This window comes from Notolepis coatsorum, assembly GCF_963971535.1.
Source record: "Notolepis coatsorum genome assembly, chromosome: 16".
Lineage (NCBI taxonomy): Eukaryota > Metazoa > Chordata > Actinopteri > Aulopiformes > Paralepididae > Notolepis > Notolepis coatsorum.
The window spans coordinates 26,813,143-26,830,041 of NC_140180.1; the positions used below are offsets into that span (position 1 = coordinate 26,813,143).

Genomic DNA, 16,899 nt, shown 5'->3' on the forward strand with positions numbered 1-16,899 from the left:
CTGGTTTGATTCAACAGCTACTCCTTGTGTCCTTGCGTTGTGGAACTCCATCAACATGGGATTGGTCGGTGCACGTTGTTAGTTGGCTAACTGTGGACAAACAAGGCGTGGTGGCAGAGCATATCTCAGAGTGACGACAGGCAGAACCTCATGGCTTTATGGTTTGATAGCTGCTGTTAATATTTACCTCCTGAGGAAGTGAAGCCTGCACGACACACCTTTTGATCAAGAGTCTTCTCTGTTGGGAGTGTTTACTATGGTTGGTCAATGAGAAGACTGAAGACTGTGTGTTGCTGCTCAGTGGTTCTGCAAGGAAAGGTGGTGCAACGTTTAGATATAGATGATGATGACGCCCCCGAAAATCTTCAAAAGCCTTAATATAATAGGGCGGCTAAGTGGCGCAGTGGGCAAGGCGCTCGCCACTAACGCAGGAGATGCTGGGTTCGAGCCCAGCTCTCTGCGTTGCTTCCGGCTTGGCTGGTCGTTCATACTAATACAATTGGCAGTATTAGGGGGTGGGAAAGCCGGTGGGTGGGGATCGGACGTTGTGGACAGCGACTCCTACAGGTCGGTTTGTGCGCCTGTACAACAGAATCAGGAAGTATCGGGGGCAGCGTGAGCCTCCCACGCGTTACTCCTCGCCACTGAGAGTTCGAGCTGTCTGGTGAAAAGATGAGACGGCTGCCTCCTCGTGTACCGGAGGGGACACGTGATGCAAGGCTTCGTCCACATTGCAGCCGACCAGTGGGAGGCATGGTCTAACAACGTTCGAGACAGGGGAGGGTAGAATTGGATAACACGAAATTGGGATGGGAGAAAAATAGAAAATGGGGAGAGAAAGTAGATAAAAAATATAAAAAAGCCTTAATATAATCAATGACTAGAACTACTGTATTACTACACATTGTTTCTCAAGAATAGACACTAGGGCTGGGCGATTAATTGAGTTTCAAGTTCAATGTTGCCATGTTGCTCTCATTGGGCCTCATTCACGAAGTGATATAAGAACAGATTTCCTCTTATTTTGTTCTTAACTAGAATTTTTTTCTTACCTGGGATTCGGCAATGTTTTCTTATTTTTGCTTTTCTCTTAGGCAAGACCAAATTCTAAGAGTAGTCAAGAGCACTCTTACCCAGATAAGAAACTCTTACCCAGATAAAAAAACAAACAAAAAAAAGCCTACCATTCATAATAATAATAATACATCAGATTTATATAGCACTTTTCATAATGCTCAAAGACACTTTACAAAACAAGAAATACAATACAATACAGTTTTAGTAGAGAAAATAAAAAATATATATAAAAAGGTGAGAGACGAAGGAGTTCATGGGTTGAAAGCAAACCATTGGTCAAATTGCCCCCAAATACGACTTTAAAACCTAGAACTTTTCAATAATAATAATTATTATAACTTATTGCGTGCGTTCTGCTTCTGAAATGTATTATATATTGCTGTTAGAACAGTCAGATGCTCTGGCAGCCCAGGCCGTACGCATAGAACGCATATTTACAACCTCCTCTCCTCTTCTCTGCTCCACACCTACAAGTTCTGAGCACACTCTGGGTTTTAGCCACAGGAACCTTTCAGAGAGAGATGACAGGTGATAGATTCGGTATTTCCCAACATACTGCGCGATTGGCTCTTGACAAGCGTGCAGTCGTTAAGTATTGACAAAGCCTACTTTGCTGAAACGATTTATTTCACACTATACAGTACGTATACGTATAAGTATAAGTCTTTATTTGTCATCAGATTAACACACACACGTGCGCGATGAGCGACCCACAGGAACACACACACATGCACAGTACAGTATGCACTGAGTCGGACGTGTGTGTGTGTGTGTGTAATTTTGAGATCAGTCGCAAATCGCTTCCTGTTGAATGGATCAGATGCCGAACCTTGGCTGTTTTGCATACACCTCATTTGCCTTATAAGGAGCCGGCGGGGAGTGTCTGTATGCAAATGATTTGATCGTGAACGTGCATTTCAGTTTAAGAATGAGTGGGATTCATCATTCAACACACCATACAAGGTATATGTTAGCAGTAGTGCATGTGTGTAATAAGTGTGCTTGTGTGGTGTCACTGGTGTGTAAGTCACCAAGGTGCTTTTGTGTGTCTGCCTGTGTGATCATTTAGAGCAGTGGTGCCCAACCAGTCGATCGCGATCGACAGGTAGATCGCGGGCTGATTTCAAGTAGATCTTGATTAATAAAATTCGATTATTAATTTTTTTTTTCTTCTGCTAAATCAACTCTTCCTCTCCTTGTTAACTACAACAAGCAATGCTGTTTGTTATTTAAGATGAGGTCGGACTCGGCACTGACAGATTTGTGTTCATTATGCTGCTTTTATAAAGCCTCAAATGACTGCTTACAATATACAATTTTGGCTGGTAGCTCTCGGGCTAGGTGGTAAATAAAAAAGTAGATCTTGGTTCAAAAAAGGTTGGGCACCCCTGATTTAGAGTGTCCGTCAGTAGTCTGTTTGCCTGGTGGCTTCTGGACTTGATCCACATAGTTACCACAGTTAGAGAAGGTAAAACACTGTAAGATACTATATGTAGTGTTGATCCACATAGTTACCACAGTTAGAGAGGCTAAAACACTGTAATATACTGTATGTAGCCTGGAGTTCCAAGGGGGGACGGGAGGGACGGGGGGACGACTGCTTTCTCTCTTTTGACATACTTCTGCAATAAGGAATCTCTGATTCCAAAAAAATTATGAGCAAAGGGAAATAACCCGAATACTCCATTTATTTAAAAAACAACAAGTAAGTAACAATATTTTACTGATACAGTCGCCACAGTAATTCATGCGTCACATCATCAATCTACCCTGATACAACAACCATCCTTCTGGTAAAAGACCTCCATCATGCCATGATGTAGCCCTCCCTTTACGGAGTAGCATTCGGTTCTGTCTCTGAAGTACTCCAGGAGGTCCCTGGGGGCCGTGAACCCACTGCTCCTGTGGATCAGGAGAATAGAGCAGCCAGAAGCGTTGAGGAGGCCCTCTCTCTCTAGGGCCAGCAGGTCTGGAAGGTACAGCTCGGGGCTGTGGTCCATCAAAACCAGATCCAAACCCACTCCGATCCCCTGCTCCTGTCCGAAACATGGGCTCAAGGCAGAGATGGCCTCGGCTGAGGTACATGTCACCACTTGGAACTATGCAGTGTATCAGAGGAGGGTAAGAGAAAATTATTCCACTGTTAGTAGATTTAGTCATTTAGTAATTTAACTGACGCTTTTATCCAAAGTGGATTACAAATTGTGTACAAGTCAGCTGGAGGGGTACATCTCTGGCAGTGGTATTGTTTGTGCCAAACTTGAGTGCTTCACTCCGAGTGCATAGTAGTATGGGCATATTAGCATAGTAGGTAGTAATATAGGCATAGTAGTATGGGCATATTAGCATAGTAGGTACTAGTAATATAGGCATAGTAGTATGGGCATATTCGCATAGTAGGTAGTAATATAGGCATAGTAGTATGGGCATATTAGCATAGTAGGTACTAGGTAGTAATATATCATGCATAGTAGCATAATAGTACATAGTGGTAAAAGACAGTAAGATGGTTCTTTTTTTGTGACAAAGCAAGTACTTTGTCTGTAGCTGTCACACAAAGGCATGTACTTGTATTTGAACCCTTCAGATGAAGAACCATGTGAGTCTGTTCCGAGGTATTTTGGACAGACCATGTATTTCCCATGTATCAACCTCTAACTATTAATGTACACAGAGCACTTTACAATCTTTAGATAATTAGGTTTGAAAACATTGTGTGAAACATGAAATTAATTTACTGTATATGGTTCTCCGTCTATAGGATACACGGTTGCAATTAATTTGCAATTCATGATGAGTCCACTGGAAGCTCCCGATGCAATCGATTTCTTCACACCATGAAAAAATGCAATGTGTGCAAAGTTTATTGGATGTCTGTATTTTTTTGTTTGTTTGACAGAAAATCGCCTGTACCATATACCATGCAACCTAATCATTAATTCCCCAGTGTGAAGGGACAAGTGTTAACTTACCTGGGAGTATTTGAAGCCGGCCACTAGTATGAGTTCCTCCCCCAGGTCTGCTGTGTAGGGGTCCTGCTCCACTGTGACCAGTTTGCCAGAAGGTGGCAGTAGACGGAGCATTCTGATGGAGGAGTAGCCGCAGTGCATCCCCAGCTCCAGCACCCGCTGTGGGTGCACACGCCTCACTACCTCATCCAAAACATGACCTGGAGAGTACAGAGTGCTTATAAACCATGGCCCCTTGCTTGGCTGGATCTAGGAAGTATGTTAAGAGAATGAAATAAGGGAAACAATTTGTATGTATGTTTTTCTTTCAGACATTGATACACTCATAATCACCACACATTATTTCTCGCATATTAGGCTACGTGAGAAACATATTTTATATTACTTTTTTTTTTTTAAACCTTTGGATAAAAGACTAAATATGTGAGGAACAACACCTAGTGATTGAATGAATGCTTTAAAAAAATATTTTTTTAACAAAGCATAGTAGTAGAACTTCCAAAAGAAATAAAAAAATAAAATGACCGAAAAGGTGTAGGCTGAAGCCGAGGCTTATAATTGCCTACCCTTTTACATTACATTACACTATTTACATTACATTACACTATTTACACAAACAAATAAAATACAAAAAAGAAACATAATTCAGTATATCATTTAGCAAAGGTTAAAATGTGTCATAGTTTTATGTACAAAACGTATACACATTTATTTATGTTTTATTTCTTTTTTAAATACTTTTTAATATATATATATATGTTTTTCTTTTTCTTTTTCCCTTTGTCACTATTTGAACACAGCTATGTTATAGATGAAATATAACTAGGATAATAATGAGGTTTTATATTTATGTATCACCTTATATTTGAATAATTTCTTTAAAGTATGTAGCGAACTACAAATGTTTACTTCTTTGTCAAAGCTATTCCATAATTTTGACCCTTTAACAGATATACATAGACTTTTTATATTTGTCCTTGCCTTTGCGATATTGAATACACAAGTTCCCCTAAGTCTATATCGGCTCTCTCTAGTCTGGAACAACTCCTGAATGGCACTTGGAAGTGAGTGCTTATGTGCTTTGTACATTATTATTGCAGTGCTAAGATCGACAAGATCTTCCAATTTTAAGGCATTTGATTTAATAAAGAGTGCGTTTGTCGGTTCATAGTAATCTGCTTGATTCACAATTCTTATGGCTTTCTTCTGCATTATGAACATTTGGTTAGAGTTTGTTTTATATGTGTTCTCCCATACCTCCACACAGTAGGTTATGTATGAAACTATGTGCGAACAGTACAACAAATGGAGTGAGTTCTATGTATGTAAACGTAAAACAAAAGACAAATCATAATGTTTTCTCCAATTCAGAATCCCATTGTGTCATCATCATAGAACAGTGCTCAACATCAAGCACCAAGCAAGGGAGGGAGGTACTCGATGGGCGATAGTTGGTGTCACAGATTGAGGAAGAAGGGTTAATATTAGGGATGTGGCTTCACAGTGGAGGGAGAACAGCACAAGAGTTTAAAGGAACATGCCAACATTATGGGAAATGTGCTTACAGTTTTCTCCAGAGTCACACAAGAAGATAGACACCAATCTCCTCTCTGTGCGTTAAGTAGAAAGCTGTCCGGCTGCAAGCTAGCCTAGCTTAGTACAAATGGATGGAAGCAGATACGGACCGCATTCCATAATGTAAAGAAGAGCACTAATAGAAATGCAATCATTCATTCATTCAAGTGTGAACTGACCTGTATGTGGGCCAATGCTGAGAGAGGGATGTGTCTCCGCATGAAGGTCAAAGGTCTCCAGGACACTGTGAACTTTGCCATGAGTGCATTTGGAGAAGACAAAAGCGTGGGTGCTCCTCACACACACCCTCCCTTGAACCAACTTCAGGACCCAGGACAGCGTTCTGCGGCACAGTGCAGTGACTTTAACATGGTAGCGACTTAGCGTCATGCCGATGACAGGTACCAGGGGGATACAGACCATGAGCAGCCACATTTAAATAAGTCACGGTGGAGAGTCATACACTTCCTGTCTGTGGAGGAGAGAGAGAGCAAGAGGCTGAGATTATGCAGATCTTATAGTTGAGTGCCTACGAGTGCCATGACTACAGTGAGAACAGAATGGCCATTTGATTGATAGGTCTACTATGAAATAGTATGACAGATCCATTAGATTAGATTCAAATGTAGCACAGGAGGTACAGTACAACAAAAATAACTTTGGCGTACTCATTCCATCAGTATAATGAAAGAGTTTGTGTATGTGAACATGGACGCAGCTAGTTGCTAGTCTTCCTACTACTGTAGTAGTGCTAATAGTAATGAGGAATGCTGACATGCCATTTTATGGAAAAGAAAATGTAGACATTTTCAGCCAAAATGTCTCTTGTGAAAGAAAATGACCAACTAAAACTCCAAATGTCCAAGTATCCCTTTCATGAATTCAAAAGTAATTCTTCTAACACCATTAGCTACAGTGTTCCCCAGCGGTTTGTAGGTTATTCGTGGTGGCGGCAGGTCAGAGCGGGCAGGATAGCCAGAGTATACTGTAGAACAGCGGTTCTCAAAGAGCTGCCAGAGGTGCCTTGAGATTTAATTTAATTTTTTATTTTTTTTTAATTCTTTTTAGATTACAGAAAATTACCACTGGGCGGCTAGGTGGTGTAGTGGGCAAGGCGCTCGCCACCAATGCAGGAGACGCTGGGTTCGAGCCCAGCTCTGCGCATTGCTATCAGCTTGGCTGGTCGTTCATACTAACACAATTGGCAGTGTTAGGGGTGGGAAAGCTGATGGGTGGGGATCGGACGTTGTGGACAGCAACTCCTACAGGTCGGTTGGTGCGCCTGCGCAGCAGAATCAGGAAGCGACGGGGGCGGCGTGTCCCTCCCACGCAGACCCCCGCCGCTGAGAGATCGCGCTGTGCAGGTGAAAAGATGTGACGGCTGCTTCCTCGAGTACCGGAGGGGACACGTGATGTAAGGCTTCGTCCACATTGCAGCCGGCTTGTGGGAGGCATGGCCTAACAGCGTTCGAGACAGGGGAGGGTAGAATTGGACGATACGAAAATTGGGATGCGAGAAAAATAGAAAAATGGGAGGAAAAAGTAGATGTTTTCCATGAAAATACCATATTTGGATAAGTTTGACCATTTCTCAAAATCGGAAAATCATTATTTAATAAAACACAGAAAAGGATCACCAAGTTACTCTGGATAAAAAAAAACCTTTACAGACAACATTGAGACAAAGCTTCCTGACACATCCAAACTCTTGGAAGAACTCATTGAAATCTCATCTGATACCACCTGGAGAGCTCGTTTCAGAGTGTGGTGCTGAGTACCAAGTATCTCATGATGCAGCAGTTAAGGTGTTGATACCATTCAGCACCACATATCTGTGTGAAGCTGGCTTTTCATCCATGACAGCTCTGAAAACAAAATATAGGGCCAAGTTGAGCCTTGAGGATGACATGCGTGTTGCCTTGTCAAAGATCTCCCCACGTATTGACCGTATTATTAGCCAATAGCAGCAGACCTCGCATTGAGCTAGAAATTTCCACTAAGTGAACGAGTGCTTATTTTCTGTATTTATATTTTTTTGAGAAATGGTAAAAAAAATACATGATTTTCTGTTTTTGAGAAATTGTCAAACGTATCCAAATATGCTATTTTTATGGAGAACAGTGCAGCTGCAACATATAGCACTTTAGTGATCCTTTTCTGTATTTAAAAAAAAACATGATTTTCAGTTTTTGAGAAATGGTCACATGCACTTATCCAAATATGCTATTTTTATGGAAAAGTGTGCAGCTGCAACAGATAGCACTTTAGTGATAATTTTCTGTAATTTTATTTAAAGAAATATGCGATTTGATTTACTACTACAAGCAGTGTAATGTCAACAGTACTACGCCATTTAGACCTGAAACACCTGTTAATAATGCATTATATAGCCTGCATATACACACAAATGTGTTTCCCGGTTTCTTAAATAAACATTATTTTGAAAGCAAGCACTTTTGTCATCATTGTAGCAAAAAAGACAGGACCGGAAAAGTCTTTATCGTATGTAGGGGTGCCCTGGAATATTTGATTGAACACAGGGGTGCCTTGGCAGCAGAAAGGTTGAGAATCCCTGCTGTAGAAGAGGAAAGGACCGTGTATTGTGTCAGCTTTGGAAATCATATTGTGGTGGGCTGTCACAAATAAATCTACTGTATCAATGGGAAACAGTACAAGATACTTGATAGGAAGTGGCAGCTCTGTGGTCTGAGATAGTAGAGCAGTACACTACACTGCTGTATACCATATATATATTTATTCTCAACGCATATACTTATCCTCTGTCTGTGCTTACCTGCACATAGTATTACTACCGGTATATCTATACATATCCTACTCTTGCTAGTTACACTGCTGGTCAGTAGTAGTCATATGGGCAATTCCATGCAAATGTCAACCTCACCATGAAAAAATTAAAATAACATGATCACAACCAAACCAATTTCAAATGTATCATCAAGGTCTATATTTTGAAGTACAAAATAGATCGTAATATTTATGAGAATGCATGTTTTTTCACACTACAGGAGGAGACACAATGATGTAAAAATTTATTTTTCGATTAACCTAATTGTATGACTTTCTGAATGGCCAGAATGGCAAAAGAAATCAACAGATATTTTTCTAACCTCACCTTTGGTCATGAAGGGCTGTTGTATCAATTATGTGAATCAATTATGTACTTTGTGTCTTTCCATTGGCAGGTGAAGCATGCTGTTATAATGCCCCTTTATGGGACAGCGACTGTAACATCCATAACGTTTTCCAGGAAAAGTTGTCATAAAACATGCATCTGGAATGCAATGTCAACCAAACTTCCTAAGCAAAGCTAACTTTTATAAAGATGACATATTAGCAGCAATTAGTCATTCTGGTTTTATTTTTTGTATTCTTTACAAGTGTTATGGATGTTACCGTTATGGATGTTACATTGCAAGTGACGGATGTTACATTGCGAATGTGTGTTGTTAAGTCCGATTATGACCCCTTTGTTTGAAGTATAATTTACACATTTTAGTTACACTTATTGAGATAAAGATGAGCCTGCAATAAGAAATGTTTTGCCTTTTTGGATTTTGAGATAGGTGACAAAATACACAGCGTTATGGATGTTACGGAAATTGACAAGCTTTTCGGACTCACTGAACACATGATGAAAACTCTGTGAATATCTTTTTCAAAGAATAACATGTTTATGGATGTTACATTTTTGCGTTATGGATGTTACACGTCTGAAATAGACAAAAAACACTATCAAAAATGTGTGTTGTTAAGTCCGATTATGACCCCTTTGTTTGATTTAAATCAGAAGCATTTTATGACTCCGTTTGATTAAAATCCAACATATTTCCAGACACAACTTTTTCACACATTGTTGGTCTAGGCAGAGCAGTGTCCATGTTAGCCTACTGCTAATCGGCTGCTGTCTGCCATCTCCCCCTTGCGTCTGCTCAATGTGTATTTGTTATTGTTTTGCCGAGTATCGTGACAAGATTAACCTACCCCAAAAAACACAGAAACCCCAAATGAAACCAAACAGAAAGTAAATGAGTATTATTCCAGGGATGACATTTCAAGACAGGCCCCAGGAATGAAGGATGCAGTGACCATAAGAGAAGGAGTCAAGCAGAGGGTTCAGAAAAGCCACATGTCCATGTCCCTTATGGAGGCTTACCGCTGCACTTCCAACCAAAGAGGACAAGTCCTGGGTCAGTTTTGATCAGATTCGTGAACACCTCAATCCTCACATGGATAACAGAGGGAGATACTGTACCATTTCTCTGAACCAGTCCAGGCAGAGTGAATTGGACTTGATTTTTTATAACTTTCTTTTTCATGGTGAGGTTGACATTTTCATGGAATTGCTCCAAAACTCATTTTCTGATTTAACCGATATTAATATTGCTGTTCTCTGTATAGAAAACACTTTTTTATGTTAATCAAATAAAGAGCTATTTTCCAAAAACTTTTTGTAATTTATTTTCAGAAGTGACTGATATTTTGAAACTATTTAAGACTAAAAAAAAGAAAGAATATATATATTTTTTTTGTGATTTTTGTGATTGTCGAAGTCAACTTCCTGCCTGTTGTTGCTACGCAACTGCAGCGTGGGGGGAAACTGCCCAGCCTGGTACATTGTGTACGGTTAATTTAGTGCAGAAACGGATCGTTAAAGCGGCAAATTAAAGACAATCAAGCGAAATTTTCTTCAGTCCTTCACAATGCCAAAGAGCTGCTGTGTTACGCATTGTACTAATGACAAAAACAGAAATCCAAATCGCAAGTTTTATACCATCACGGAGGAAAAAGTGGCTGGTGGCTAACGTTCGGCTAACTTGCTCTGCTGTTGTGGTCGTGGTAGCTACATGCTAAGCTAACGTTAATCACATCATATCGAACCAATAGGAGCTTATCTTATCTAATCTTACGTGGATGTTTGATCGGGTAGTGGCACACGTGGTACCACCACGTAAGATTAGATAAGATAAGCTCCTATCGGTTCGATATGATGTGATTAACGTTAGCTTAGCATGTAGCTACCACGACCACAACACCAGAGCTAGTTAGCCGAACGTTAGCCGCCAGCCACTTTTTCCTCCGTGATGGTATAAAACTTGCGATTTGGATTTCTGTGTTTGTTTTGTTATTAGTACAAAACGTAACATAGCAGCTTCAATTTGGGTATTCGAGAGATGGCCATGTCTGCAGGTGTTTTGTATGGACATTATGTCAAGTCAATCAGGGGGAGCTTCTTTGACTCATATCTCGCCTTAGAATCACCAGAAAGGCTTTCGAAATAGTGAAATGCCATGTTGGCCTCAATATTTTCAAAACAAATCGTATGAAAATGTTATGAAATGAACAAGAATGTGATAAAACATGTAATAAAAACGGACCTCAACACATGCATTTGATGGTAGAAATCCGTGGTCCCCCTATACCAAGATGGCGGCGGTCTCGTGACATCAGAGTGTCTTCGAGACTGTCATAATAGAACATTCTAGAACATTTGTGATGTCACAGTATGATGTCATAATCAAACATTCTAGAACATTTTCTGGCATTTTTTCAGACTACAACATGGTCCACCGAAGTCAAACATGTGGGTAAAGCCCTATTTTTGGTGTTTTTTGTCTATTTCAGACATGTAACAGCCATAACGCAAAAATGTAACATCCATAACGGCACTTCCCTACAAAGTGATAGTAAACATGGTATTATTTGAAAAAGATATTCACAGAGTTTTCATCATGTGTTCAGATGTACAGTTTCTACGTCAAATGTATATAACTCTTTTTCTGGACACTTTTTGTATCACAAACAGTACTGTATTTGCAAATCTGGTATGTCATAAATGTATAGATGTAGCAGTACTGTCTATCTGTATGTTGTGTGTGCAGGGCTTGACGTTAACTTTTTGACTCGGTTTTCCAAAGCATTTTTCCACTCAGCATTTTCACTAGCCAAAAATCCCCACATTCGCGCCCCCACCCAAAAAGTAATAAATATAGGTAATTTCTTCTTCACTAACCCCTGCTGGGGACAGTATCATTGTAATCATACTGCTACACGCCAACTGTACAACTGTGCATCCGACTGTTGACTCCATTGTTTACTACTGCCTGCGACCAGTGACTCAGCCGCAAAAGGAGCTCCAGTTGGGGCAACGGCTGACTGGGACAAGATGGAGGGTCTAGATGTGGAAGAGTTGTGTTGAACCTAGCAATTACATTGTTGCTCCAAACGCCGTGAACATTATCATTGACACACCTATGCCTTGGCTGTGTTGAACCTAGCAATTATATTATTGCTCCAAATGCCGTGAACATTATCATTGACACACCTATGCAGGGCTTGACGTTAACTTTTTGGCTCACTAGCCACTGTGGCTAGTGGTTTTCCAAAGTCACTAGCCACTCAGCATTTTCACTAGCCCTGGGCAGGTGGGCAGGTGTCAACGTCAAGCACTGCGTGTGTGTCATATGAATTGAAAATGGGGGACCCTGATGTAAACAAGACGAAAGTCTTTCTCTGGTCTGCATCCCCTTAACAATTGTATGTATTGAGCTGTACTGTACTGTACCCATTCTTCTGCAATTCTTCTGCGTAACATCCATAACGCTGTGTATTTTGTCACCTATCTCAAAATCCAAAAGGTCAAAACATTTCTTACTGCAGGCTCATCTTTATCTCAATAAGTGTAACTAAAATGTGTAAATTATACTTCCAATTCAAATCGATGCCTTGTCAATGTTAAGTTAAGTTTCCAATGTTCTCTCTGAATGTAACATCCATAACGCTGGAATTGCCCATATATACTGTCTCTATTTAATACACTCTGTACACATCTGATTAGCACTACACTCAGTAGTACAAACTTGTATATTTTGTACCCAGTTTAATCTCCTGTACACAAACCCGGCGCCATGGGCGGGCATTAGGGGGCCGGGCCCGCCCACTGAGTCAGCTGTGCCCACCCTGGTAAATTTTTTATTTTTTTTTGTCAATCAAAGTAAACTATCCAAATCCTTAGTCGGGGACAGCCCTAGTGGGCACTGATGTCAACAACAACACTACTGAAGCTAGCACGGCACTCTGTAAGAATTCGTTTTCTACCCTCAAGAACATCTTTACAGAACATCGCCTTAGTATGCTTCATCGACGCAAGGCCAATTTAATTCAGTTGGCATTTGAGAAGGACTTAACAAAAAAGTTCAGGAATGAGTGGAGGGGCAGTGTTTTAAGGTTTCACTCTGTCCCCAAACGCTGCTTGCCGCTCTACTAATGATGGTGAGTAGCCTGTGGAGGAATTTTGTTTGCTTTTTTATGCACCTTATTTTTGTCAGTTCAGTTTCAGTGAATTCAGATGTGTTGAATAAATGGAGACTTTTCAAAGATATAGAATAGAATAGAATAGAAATGTATTATCATGAGGGAAATTTGACACTGCAAATCACTCAACATTAAACATTTAGACAGAACAAGTCACGAATAAGAATAACAAAACAAATGGCCTAATAATAGAATAAAATGAAATAAAAATAGAATAAAAGATACAGTAAATAAATGAAGTAAAAAATATACTGAAGTCTACAGTAGGTGTAATATTGCACAGTGCTGTTTAAAAAGTAAGAGTCCAGGAAGATGGTAACTGTCACTCTGTGCTCAGTGATGCAGTGAGGCACAGTGATGCATTGTATAGTCTGGTGGCTGTCGGAATGAAGGACTTCCTGTGCCGTTCAGTGCTGCATTTAGGTAGTGTGAGCCTAGCACTGAACATGCTCCTCCTGGCTGTCAGCCAGGTCTGTGCATAGTGGGTGGGAGGGGTTTTCCCTGATGGCCTGGAGCTTAGCAAGGTTCCTCCTCTCCGCCACCCTCGCTAGAGTCCAGCTCCACCCCAACCACGCTACTGGCCTTCCTGACCATCTGTTTGTGTCCCCTACATTGCATATTGCTGTTGCACTTTACTGCTACATTTGCACTCTGGTTGGATGTTATGACAAACATTTGAATCTAATCTAATCTAGCTAACGTCATACTACCAATTCTAATCGTTACATTAGGTAAAGTTACAATACAAATTGTGGTCTACACTTACCTGAGGGAAACTACCCACTTGCCTGTCTGTCGATGATATGCTGTCAAGAGCAGGTGCGCTCCTCACAACATGCCAACGTGACGTGACACAGGAGCCTAGGTCCACACTCCACACTCCGCTAAATCAACGGGTAGGCTGCTGAACGAGGCTCAACGCTTCCTTATTCCTAGAAATGTGGAAATCTCGTCGAATGAGTTCAGTGACTAAATATAGAGCCGTTGCAGCAAAGTGGACACGTTTAGCTTATAATTTGGTTGCCAGACAAGTGAGACAACCAAACATCAGACTGTGTGCAGGCCAGGGCAAGGAGAGACCACGGCCATTGATTAGGAAACGTCACAGGGGAAGACAACCACAATGAAACGCACGAAGTAGGCTACCTCGGGAAGTCCCACCTCTGTTCAGCATTGTTTCATACAGTCCACAAGAGGTCGGCAAAGGCAAAAGAATAGCCTACTCTCATCTCCTCGACCCTGTCTACCTCTTATTCCGACCAAAGACAGTCTAATGATGAAGACGGCAACAAAGAAACCACTTGCTACAAAAGAAAATAATGAAATGGGTTCCGAGCGGTCGTCTCTCTAGATAAGGTACCCGGTTCAGTTCTGGCTCCTCCTGGCATCGTGTAAGTGCTTGAGCAAGACACTTAACTGGTATGTCATAAATGTATCTTGTATGTCATATGATATATGTTATGATGAATTGAAAATGGGGGACCCTGATGTAAACAAGACGAAAGTCTTTCTCTGGTCTGCATCCCCTTAACAATTGTGTGTATTGAGCTGTACTGTATTGCTCGGAACTAGGCAGAATCTGCATATGGCTCGCTGATAACAAACTATCATTACACATGGGCAAAACAGAGTCCATTCTCTTCGGTTCAAATAACAAACTCAGCAAGACCGACGGCTTCTCAGTTACAGTGGGTGACAATATTGTCACAAGGAAAGATGAAATTACCTACCTGGGTTCCATCCTAGAGGCTAATCTCTCCTGTGACAAAATGGCATCCAATGTAATAAAAAAAGTCAACCAACGAACTCGATTCTTGTACCGGATCTCCTCTCTGGTAAACAAGAATACCCTGAAGACTCTGGCAGGAGCACTCATTCAGGGGTACTACGACTATGCTTGCACCTCATGGTACCAAAGCACCTCAAAGGCGCTAAAAACAAAATTACAAACATCTCAAAACAAACTGGTCAGACTACTGCTTGACCTTACTCCTAGAACCCACCTCACCCCTGCCCACTTTGACAACCTAGGATGGCTTAGAGTAGATGACAGAGTACAGCAACTTGCAATGGGCCTGGTCTACAAGATACACTACACGACCAAGGTACCCATGTACATGGCAAAATACTTCCCAAAGGTCAGTGAATACCACGATCACAACACCAGAGGGAGCTCCACAAATCATGTTAAACCCAGATTCGGCTCAAATAAGGGACTAAACACGTTTCGCAATTATGCCACATCAATGTGGAACGCCCTACCCAAAGCTGTAAAGGAATGTGGATCACTACCCACTTTCAAAACCTCTCTCAAGAGACACCTACGGGAGACTGCAATTCAACACTGGCCCCTGTAAATATCCTAACCCAACCCCCTCCAATGTACAGTCATTTACCTAGTATGGTTTTGTCAATAGTCCAATGTACAATTTTGTTTGTTTGTACAGAGTCTCCCCCCCCTCAATGTACAGTTTTGCTTGTTTATACAGTGTGCCCCCCCCCCCCCCCCCCCCCAACCACCTCCAATGTAAATTACCCAGTATGGTTGTCAATATCCCAGTGTACCCAACCCCCCCCACCCAACCTCCTCCAATGTACAGTTTCTACGTCAAATGTATATACTCCCTTTTCTTGACTCCTTCTGTATCACAAACAGTACTGTATTTGCAAATCTGGTATGTCATAAATGTATAGATGTAGCAGTACTGACTATCTGTATGTCATGTATGTCATATATGTCCTGATGAATTGAAAATGGGGGACCCTGGTGGAAACAAGACGAAAGTCTTTCTCTGGTCTGCATCCCCTTAACAATTGTGTGTATTGAGCTGTACTGTATTGTACCCATTCTGCAATCTGTTAATAAAGTTTTCAATCAATCAATCAATACCCATTCTGCAATCTGTTAATACAATTTTCAATCAATCAATCAATCAAACCCCTAACTGTTCCCAATGAGCATGTTTTGTTGGAATCTTGCATGGTTGCCTCCGCCGTGCATAAAGTCTAAAAAACTTTGGATAAAAGCTCTATATAAATGCAGCCCATTTGATGTTGAGTAAAAAATATAATCTACTTAATCTTGAGGTTAAATGTGACTTTTAAAGATTTTTAAATGAATCATGATCTGATTAATTTGACTGCAACTTTGCATAAAGCCACATAAAAAGACTATATCCACAATGAAATGTATTTAGAGAACATAGATAATAAAGCCACAGATTAAAGGAACCTGCCAACATGGTAATAGCTGTATTTTCAAACACAATGCATAGGAAGCAGCATTCACACACCTACAGCTCCCAAGCTACAGTGTTTTGTTTTTAACCCCTGTCTCTGTCTCTGAGTGAATTTATCGATATAGACATTCCAGTGACCTTCTACCTCATACTGGACATGAGCACTACCGGTCCCATGGAACAGCTTCATACCGCCTTCTGTCTGGCCTGCAGCGTTGAACCTTACCTGCTCTGCCTTGACCTATTCTGAGTGGTTTCTCCTGCCCCCGGAGCATATGGCCCTGAGCCATCGTCTTGTATCTCATCCTGTTTACATATGCTTGCAGTAGTTATTTTTATTTTTTTTACTTAAATTTTTTATTAACACTTTCTGCGCCAAAAACGTTGTACAACGGGTTTCAAGTTCATGCGAATTCTGCCAGATCACGGCGTACAACGTTATTTTTATCATATTTCATTTTTTCGCCATGGTATTAATATTTCCCTCAAGGACCCTGGTCTGATGCTGTGGGACTCGGCACAACTCTGCAACGCTTCAATACTGCCACCTGGTGGATGATCGGCGAGTTGCCAAACCGGAAATGCCGGTTGGATATCGGTGCGTCTCCTAAATACATCCGGCCACTCGCTTATCGTTGCGGGACTCAAGACACACGTCCATGTGTAGCGATCGCTGCCATAACTCAATAATCGTCATGATTTGGGCT

The 16,899-nt window shown here is 41.1% G+C and overlaps 1 protein-coding gene across 2 annotated transcripts; it reads right to left on the reverse strand.

The window, feature by feature from the left end:
- Positions 1 to 2,832: 2,832 nt before the first annotated feature.
- Positions 2,833 to 13,973, reverse strand: LOC311243144 (catechol O-methyltransferase-like). 2 transcript variants are annotated; one of them, XM_084332254.1, is made up of 4 exons: positions 13,720 to 13,973; positions 5,801 to 6,093; positions 4,050 to 4,205; positions 2,833 to 3,176 (listed from the first exon to the last, which is right to left on the reverse strand). In XM_084332254.1, the coding sequence occupies exons 2-4, from the start codon at positions 5,879 to 5,881 to the stop codon at positions 2,838 to 2,840; spliced, it is 576 nt and encodes a 191-aa protein (XP_084188380.1). In that variant the 5' UTR covers positions 5,882 to 6,093; positions 13,720 to 13,973; the 3' UTR covers positions 2,833 to 2,837. The 2 variants fall into 2 exon arrangements, with proteins under 2 accessions (XP_084188380.1, XP_084188379.1); XM_084332253.1 differs by having other exon boundaries at positions 4,050 to 4,246.
- Positions 13,974 to 16,899: the final 2,926 nt, after the last annotated feature.

Coding starts and splice junctions, on each gene's coding strand:
- LOC311243144 (XM_084332253.1), bottom strand. CDS start 6,056: ATGTGGCTGCTCATGGTCTGTATCCCCCTGGTACCTGTCATCGGCATG. Junction 4,247..5,800: donor CAGCATTGGCCCACATACAG/GTCAGTTCACAC, acceptor TGTACTCTCCAG/GTCATGTTTTGGATGAGGTA. Junction 3,177..4,049: donor CCGGCTTCAAATACTCCCAG/GTAAGTTAACAC, acceptor TACACTGCATAG/TTCCAAGTGGTGACATGTAC.